At 45.3% G+C, this 9,011-nt stretch overlaps 1 protein-coding gene across 1 annotated transcript; it reads left to right on the top strand.

Moving 5' to 3' along the window:
• The first annotated feature begins 649 nt into the window (after positions 1-649).
• On the top strand, positions 650-8,175 carry LOC134207212 (uncharacterized). Its single transcript, XM_062682932.1, has 4 exons — positions 650-818; positions 6,461-7,055; positions 7,300-7,612; positions 7,741-8,175. Exons 1-4 carry the CDS (start codon positions 650-652, stop codon positions 8,173-8,175), a joined length of 1,512 nt encoding a protein of 503 aa, XP_062538916.1.
• The last annotated feature ends 836 nt before the right edge of the window (positions 8,176-9,011 follow it).

The following is a 9,011-nucleotide window of genomic DNA, read 5'->3' as shown; positions in this document are numbered from 1 at the left end:
CAGAAGTAACATCAGGAATTATTCCGGAAGTTCCTCCAGGAATTCATCTGAAGTTTTCTCCAGGAATCCCTTCTGAAGTTCCTCCAAAACTTCTTCCGGAAGTGTCTTCAGGAATTCCTTTAGAAGTTTCACCGGAAGTTTTTCCGAAAATTTCTCCGACAATTCCTCCAGGAAGTGACGTAGGAAAAAAAACATTCGAGGGCGAAGTAAATTTTTAGATAGCGGTGCGCCGATTCTTTTTTGATGGAAGCGGTGGCGTAAAAAAATCATCAACGTTGGTGGCACACTCGTCTATTTGTGTTCATTTGGAATTTAAATCACTGGATATCACTCTTCTGAACACAAGATCCATTACTGCTTCTCTAGCAAATAACCATAGGATTGTCTGTTGAGTAGCAAGTTCATATCTTATATCATCGCAATATCCATTAAAATCGCTTCATTTACTCTCCACTTAATTTTTCCCGAATCACGCCATTCTGATAAACTTCTGAGTCGTTTGGCAGCGTGAAAGCCTAACATTTACTACGAGTGGCAGAATCAATAAACTGAAGCAACTTCCTATTATATTGACTTCAATCGCCCATTCCGGTAGAGATTGTGTTTTCCATTCACAGCCAAACTGCCCAAAGGCTGTCAACGGACGAGGATGCTTTCACTTCCACGCCGGCTCAATCGCCCGAATCGCATCGTCAATATTCATGAGCACATGGAGCGGAATCACGTGATAACGATTATGAGCTTTTCTAATGGAGTCGGACGATGCGATACCGATGGACTGGAGCCGAAGAAAATGAAAATCAATCTCGACGGGAGAGGTAAATTGAAGCGGCTTTTATTTGCGGCACTTCTAGAATTTAAATCCGAAAATCCATAATTAATTATTTGCGCTTGTTCGTGCTCCACAAGCCACTTGATCCCAAACGGTGGTATGATTTATGTTCGGTCAATTTATCACGGGTTTTATATCGCACCTCAATTGACAAATTATTACCCACAAAATGATTTATGATCGGAGGGATACGAATTATGCTGCTCAATAATCGATTTGTCCGAGGTGAAAAGTCATTCTTGGAAATGTTTTACCCCTGACCGACCGTCGCCACATTTTCCGATCGGAAACGATTTTCAGATTGGACGATGAAGATACAATTTCGCAATTCACCCGGAGCGGCCTTCCACCCGCAAATAAAAAAAAAGATAACGCATGAAGATGGGAATGATGAATCATTTTTCCTGTTATTTTCATACAGGGGAGGAAGGAAGAAATAATAGAACTCAAGTAAATTTGGCGTACTTGAGTCTGTATGATTCACAACAGTGAATGAGGACGGGGGTGGTGGTTGTGACGAGATCAAACGCTCCAATCCGATTGGTTGGACCACATGTGCCGTTTTGTTTCGAGCGGTAAAATATTGGTAGCCGTGTGGAATGCCGGTGCGATCGGTGATACTGTTGGCGAGTGAATTTTCGTCTGAATTTGGTTGGAATGCGATTGGCAGGATTAGGTGGGTACCTGCCTGCTGAGGTGAGCGAGATTTGGAAAATTCGATTGCCGTCGACCAACAACCGAACGGGGAAGCACTATTGGGAGTTTGGCTGAAAGATAAATTTGATCCATTTATCCATGCCGCAGTCTAATGGTTCAGTGGTTGCGATGGATATAATGCTAATAATTGCCACCGCTATATTCGATTTGCTGAAGTAGGACAACAGTCATCATGAATGAACACTTTTGGGTTGGATAGGAACGAACCTATCGGTCGAATTTGTAGAAGATTGTTTTTGTGGTTATTTCGGATAGCAAAATATGGTAAGGTAAGCAGCCTTGGCCACCAATTCCAATCTATTATGTCCTTCTCCTCATGGCAATGTTGCACTCTTAGTTGGAGGCGAGGTCACATTCGCTGTAGACTGGAAGCACAGCAAACTTCAAGTCGTGAGCGCAAGAAAGACCCGTTTTCAAGGTGAAGTAGAATAGTCATGTTAGCTAGGTCTGGTCTTCTTGGGAAAGACCCTCTCTCCGTAACCGTTTACCATCCAGGTAAATCGATGGGACTCAAACTGGAAGTACCCTTTCAATGTTTATGGGCCCTTGGGATAAGCATGGAGATTTGGTGGTGCTGCGCCTTCAAGTGTTCGACCGGATATTCCTCCCCGTGGTCTCTCCATAATATAGATCATGACGACATGATGATGATATGACATGATCTTTCCTCAGATGGAAACATGGATTCGACTTTTCCCAAAGGCGAAGACAGAACGTAAGCTATTTTGTGAAGCTGGATGACGGTTCTGTGGTTCAAGTCATCCCCACTTGGTGCACAACCGAGTCAAGATCATTATGTATTGCCAAGACTTTCGTATGTAGCTGGCCCTGGTAGCACAATTTGACCGAATTTAGTTGTACACAAGTAACAGGAACCTCTATACTACAATGTGTAAACGAAAAATGTTGGTGACGATGATTTTAAAACTTGCTTCCTCATTCTCACCATTCGCGGACTTTAAGACTGCAGTACAATATCTTTGGTTTTATTGAAGTGCCTCCGATGCAGTGCTTTGGCATTAGCCTTTTGGGCGACACCAATGCTCGCTGTAAGGCCACCAATTGCATCTGTGGGTACTGTTTGGGTACCCAATCACCGAGGACCAGAGGTGCGACCTCCAAAAAAAACCGAAGGTAAGTGCAACGTCAATCAGCACTGCATATCCTACCTGTCCTAACTACAGAGCTGAAGGCAACGTTATGTTAGCCTTAGGTCAGAAGAATCCTCCAATAGGGAAAAAGAGCAAAAAGGTTTTACGCCGAAATCACGCAGAAAAATCAGGTTCCTGAGTCTACCGACTCAGTAGACGATGTTTCCGCTATGCGCTTGAAGGCTAAACAGATAACACTGAATCAACAATTTGACGCTACAATACACGGTTCCATCCTTGAAAGCGCCCCATGCTCGCCAAGTCGTTCAGTATCTGCTCGCCCCACGTCGCTCGCTGCGCTCCACGCCGCTGCGTTCATCCTTCGCCGAAACATAACGTCTTCTTACACACCGCCAAAGCTGGTCCTAAGCCCCCATCTCTTGAATAATCCGAGCGCTTGCAAGTCCTTCTCGAGCATGGTCCAAGTTTCATGTCCGTAGAGCACTACCGATCTTATCAGCGTCTAGTGACACATTTGGTGCGGTGGTGCATCTTTTTTGACCGCAGTTTCTTCTGGAGCCCGTATTAGGCCCGACTTCCATAGATGATGCGCCTTCGTATTTCACGACTAACATTGTTATCATCCGTTAGCAAGGTAGACGAATTCCTCGACCACCTCGAAGGTATCCCCGTCTATCGTAACACTGCTTCCCAGGCGGGCCCTGTCGTGCTCGGTTCCGCCCACAAGCATGTACTTTGTCTTTGACACATTCACCACCAGTCCAACTTTTGTTGCTTCACGTTTCAGGCGGGTGTACAGTTCTGCCACCTTTGCAAATGTTCGGCCGACAATGTCCATGTCATCCGCGAAGCAAATAAATTGGCTGGATCTGTTGAAAATCGTACCCCGGCTGTTACACCCGGCTCTCCGCATGACACATTCTAGCGCAATGTTGAACAACAGGCACGAAAGTTCATCACCTTGTCTTAGTCCCCGGCGCGATTCGAACGAACTGGAGTGTTCGCCCGAAATCTTCACACAGTTTTGCACACCATCCACCGTTGCTTTGATCAGTCTGGTAAACTTCCCAGGGAAGCTGTTCTCGTCCATAATTTTCCATAGCTCTACGCGGTCTATACTGTCGTATGTCGCCTTGAAATCAACGAACAGATGGTGCGTGGGGACCTGGTATTCACGGCATTTTTGAAGGATTTGCCGTACAGTAAAGATCTGGTCCGTTGTCGAGCGGCCGTCAACGAAGCCGGCTTGATAACTTCCCACGAACTCGTTCACTAATGGTGACAGACGACGGAAGATGATCTGGGATATCAGTTTGTAGGCGGCAATAAGGATGGTGATCGCTCGAAAGTTCTCACACTCCAGTTTGTCGCCTTTCTTGTAGATGGGGCATATAACCCCTTCCTTCCACTCCTCCGGCCATTGTCGTAGGTCGTTTTTATAATTTGCTATGATAATTTTGAATAATTATGTTAGGGTTACCCTAAAAAATCAATATTTTGATTGTAACTTTTTAGTTTTCATTTTTATCGAATCGACGTCTTCTACAAAAAATTAGAGCATTAAAAAATGCACATTTTGGTTACATAACCGAGTGAATTAATTGGTGGATTGCAAAGATATCACTGTTTTTCTTGAAGAAATCCGTTGGTTTCAAATGCCTGTATTTTTGAATGGGGGAAAAGGGGATCCATTTTTCTCTGGGTTAAACAGAGGAAGGGCTATTTTGGTATTGGGGAATTTGAGGTTTTTCCATCATTTAAAAAAATCGCTCTACGCGTACGAGGAAATCTAAATCATCAGTTCTAAGTGTTAAAAAACCGAAAATTATGCCCAATTCGTCAAAAACAAAATGTTTATAGTAATCATAACTTCCTTTTATATTTCCAGCGCATCTTCACTTAATATATCGATTGGTAGAATAACATGTTCAATAATATCAACGTGACAACTTTTCTGAACAGACCATAATCGTAGGTTGTTTACATCACTTGTTCAATCGATTTTACTTTAAAATCGCTAGGGTGGTATTGTTGCTTATGCAACGAATGAAACGCTATTCCGTAATCTTCAATCGGTTTATTATGGCGCGAATATGCGGGACACGATTAAAATTTAAAATAAGAGAAACTAAATTCATAATTCTTCTCCAAGAGTAATGGTCACCTACTTACGTTTGTACGTTTCCTTGGTTTTCTACGTAACGATCGATTGACACCGATTAGGGTCGTATAGCCAAATCTAGTTCTAAGTACAACAATTAGTAAGTGCTTTCTCTCACTGATTTACAGCTATTTACCTTAGTTATAACTCGTAAGTATCGAAACGAAAGGAACGAAACTATGAACGATCTTCTGGTATGATAACCTACAATTTTGTGAGTTACATGAATTCTACGTTTGGACATAAGCCAGGAATATCTTACCACTATAGATTCTTAATAATTCACTATAGATTCTGTAGAAAAACTATTCTAGGTTTTGAAATTCAAGTGGTATTAACTTAGGAGCTGTTAACTGAAAAAATATACTTTCCGAGCAACAATTTTAGCGAACAATCAGAACACGACAGTATGGTTCAATTCAGTATATCTTTTCGACTTCTCACTCTATTCTATCCGTAACAGTGCATGGCAATTATCTATATCTGTCATCGTATCGTGTACGGCGATTAAAGGTATGCTATTCATATCGGTGTTGTAGTAGGTGCGTTGTTACGCAAAGGGCGTACGCAACAGGTATGGAAAATTAGGTTTTTCGAGTGTAATTTTTTCATTTAATTTTTGTCTAGATATACAATCCACCAGTGAATTCACTCGGTTATGTAACCAAAATGTGCAGTTTTATATGCTCTAAAACTTTGTAAAGACGTCGATTCGATAAAAATGAAAACTAAAAAGTTACAATCAAAACATTGATTTTTAGGGTCACCCTAACATAACTATTCAAAATTATCATAACAAATGATATAAACGACTTACGACAATGGTTTCTTCAGCATAGTGCCTCAAATTTAAATAAGGAACAACTCTCTAGAACTTCGTACAATGCTAAAATTAAAAATATAGAAGTTAGAAATTTTATCTCAAAATGTAGTGGAGCCACCCTATTGCAACAAACTTCAAAATAAAGCTTAAATAATAAGCTTTGACATTGCTGATGACACTTTGCTCCTAAAATATTATCATTATGGTGAATTTTTTTTTTCTCCTGATCTCCCGGCGTGGCCCAATGTGCAATGCCTCCAACGATGCCTGTGGTTACATGGACCACGAAAACCTGATGAGGTTACATGAAGCGCTCGAAGGGGATGCACTCGAGCTAGTGTCGGGGCAACTACTTCTCCCGGCATCGATTCCGAGGGTCATCGAGAAGCTACAACGGCACTGTTGGACAAGGTGGATCGTTTAGAGCCTCAGAAACCGGACAACTTCCGGAGTTTTGTTCATTTTGGAAATACGGTGGAACAACTTTGCGGACACCTGGAGGCTGCGGGTCTACAGCAACACCTCGTCAATCTGCTGCTCATTAAGTCGCTGGTCGCCAAGCTTCCGGATTGTGAGAAGCGTGAATGGGTTTATTACCGGAGAGGCCACGGCGAAACCACGCTGCGAACGCTGACGGATTTCCTCATGGACATAGTGGTGGACGCCTGCGAAGCCAACGTAGACGTCGAGGTCCAGCCGTCGTATCAGTCGAGGAGAGTTTTCCCAACCGGGAAGAGCTAACATAAACGAAGAAAGGATACTCAAACCGTGCCAACAATGCCGAGCCACCGATCATCGTCTGCGGCACTGCACAGAGCTCAGCAAGCTGCGATATGATGAGCGGCTTAAGTTGGTGAATCGGGAGAAGCTGTGCCACGTCTGTCTCAACGAGCACAAAGGGCAGTGCAAATTTAACATCCGTTGCAACATTGACGAATGTAGGGCATTCCACAATCCACTGATGCATCCGGTGGGAAATGTGGTCGGGTTGAGTGCGCACATAAGGACAAACTGCACAGTCATGTTCCGAATTGTTGCAGTCCAGTTACACTGCGGAGGAAAGTCGGCGACGGTGTTGGCGTTCCTGGACGAAGGTGCTTCGGTCACGTTGGTGGAGAAAAAGCTCGCTGATCGCCTTGGCACAATCGGAGTACGAGAGCGGTTCACCATCAAATGGACGGGAAATGTCTCGCGTGTGGAAGAGCCTCGGAGAATGAGTTTGTGGGCGTCGGGTACAAGTCCAGCGGCCGGCGACAAATTGTTGCTGCATACAGTAGGAAAGCTGATGTTGCCGCATCAGAAGCTAGACCATGAGGAACTTGTTGCGCAGAACGGCCACATGAGAGGATTGCCGATCGAGTCCTACGACGGACAGCCACAGCTGCTAATCGGGGCGAACACCATTCATTCGTTCGCGCCACTGGAGGAAAACGTAGGGACACCAATGGAGCCTATTGCTGTTCGCAGGGCCGGTTTTAGGGGGGGGGGGGCGGTGGGGGCCTTGGCCCCGGGCCCCCACAAATCTTATGTACCAAAACCAATATTTTTTGTACATTTTGGGGACCCCACAAGCTGTCGGCCCCGGGGTCCCCTTCCGGCTAAATCCGGCCCTGGCTGTTCGTACCAACCTCGGCTGGACGGTTTACGGACCTAGACAGTCTACTACGGTGGCGGCCGGCAACTACCTCGGGTACCATCAACAGATCTCCAATGATGACCTGCATGAGCTTCTCAAAAGCCACTACGCGCTGGAGGAGTCGGTGGTGATGATACCGCAAGAAACGGAAAAGGAAAGACGTGCCCGGGAAATACTGGAACGCACTACTAAACGTATCGGCGATTGTTACGAGACCGGGTTGCTGTGGAAGACAGACGACCTACGGTTCCCGGACAGCTATCCAATGGCCTTGCGGAGAATGAAGCAGCTGGAGAAGCGGCTCGACAAGAATCCGAAGCTGCGAGAAAACGTCCGTAAACAGATCGAGGAATACTAGCAGAAAGGGTACACATATCTCGCTACCGCTGAGGAATTAGTAGGCACTGCCGCTGACCAAGTGTGGTATCTCCCGATCAACGTCGTCCAAAACCCGAGAAGCCCGAAAAGATCCGTCTCGTCTGGGATGCCGCAGCGACGACGGTGCAAGGAGTCTCTCTAAACTCCCAGCTGCTAACAGGACCGGACATGCTCGTACCGCTGATTAAGGTTCTCCTCGGTTTCCGCGAACGGCGGATTGTGTTCGGTGGAGATTTGAAGGAGATGTTCCACCAGCTGAAGATACGCGCAGAGGACAAGCAGAAGCAGCGGTTCATCTTCCGGAAAACGCCGGAGGATCCACCAAGCATTTACGTCATGGACGTGGCAACATTCGGATCGACAAGCTCTCCCTGTTCGGCCCAATTTGTGAAGAATCGGAATGCCGAGGAGTTCGCCGCACAATACCCCAAAGCGTCGGCAGCCAGCATTCACCAACACTACATAGATGACTATTTCGACAGTGTCGACACCGTAGAAGAGGCGACAAGATGTTAGATTAGTCCACCGAAAAGCAGGTTTTGAGCTGAACTTACTTTTAAGATAAAAAATCATGGTAATAAAGTACTAAAAAAAGCATGAGATCCGGAATTGGGTGTCCAACTCGCACGAAGTTCTACGAAGTCTTGGAGAGAAAAAAAAACGGCGGCGCCGGTGCATTTCGGCTGCGATAAACAGACATCGAAGGAAAGAGTTATGGGAGTGATCTGGGACCCGAGGATGGACGAATTCTCGTTCTCAACAAAGAGCCGAGAAGGCATGATGCCGTACCTGTATGAGGATAAACGTCCTACGAAACGACTCATCGCAAGCTGCGTGATGGGATTCTTCGAACCGCTCGGACTGTTGTCGCCGTTCACCATTCACGGCAAAATAATCATCCAGCATCTCTGGCGCTCCAAATGTGACTGGGACGAAGAAATCGACACAGATTCCTGGAATCTATGGAAGCGGTGGACAAAACTGTTGCCGCAAGTAGAGGAGATCCGGATCCCCCGATGCTATCTCGGCGGTGCGAGGTACGCCGAAGTTGATTCGCTGGAAGTGCATATTTTCACCGATGCCAGCGAACACGGATACGGCTGCATCGCATATCTGCGAGCGGTAATCCAAGGAGAAGCCCATGGCAGTCTGGTAATGTCGCGGGCAAAAGTGGCACCGATAAAACGCCAGTCAATTCCCCGTCTGGAGCTCATGGGAGCTGTGCATTTTCAAGCATTTATTTTTCCAAGGCGTTTCTAAAATGTTAAGTTTAATCCAAAGTGATTTACTAATGGTACAAAATATGTGTTTTTGTCGAAAAGAATACATTTAAAAAAAATGATCACAAAGAA

Source organism: Armigeres subalbatus, chromosome 1 (genome assembly GCF_024139115.2).
Source record: "Armigeres subalbatus isolate Guangzhou_Male chromosome 1, GZ_Asu_2, whole genome shotgun sequence".
NCBI lineage: Eukaryota > Metazoa > Arthropoda > Insecta > Diptera > Culicidae > Armigeres > Armigeres subalbatus.
This window is presented reverse-complemented; position numbering and strand designations above follow the sequence as displayed.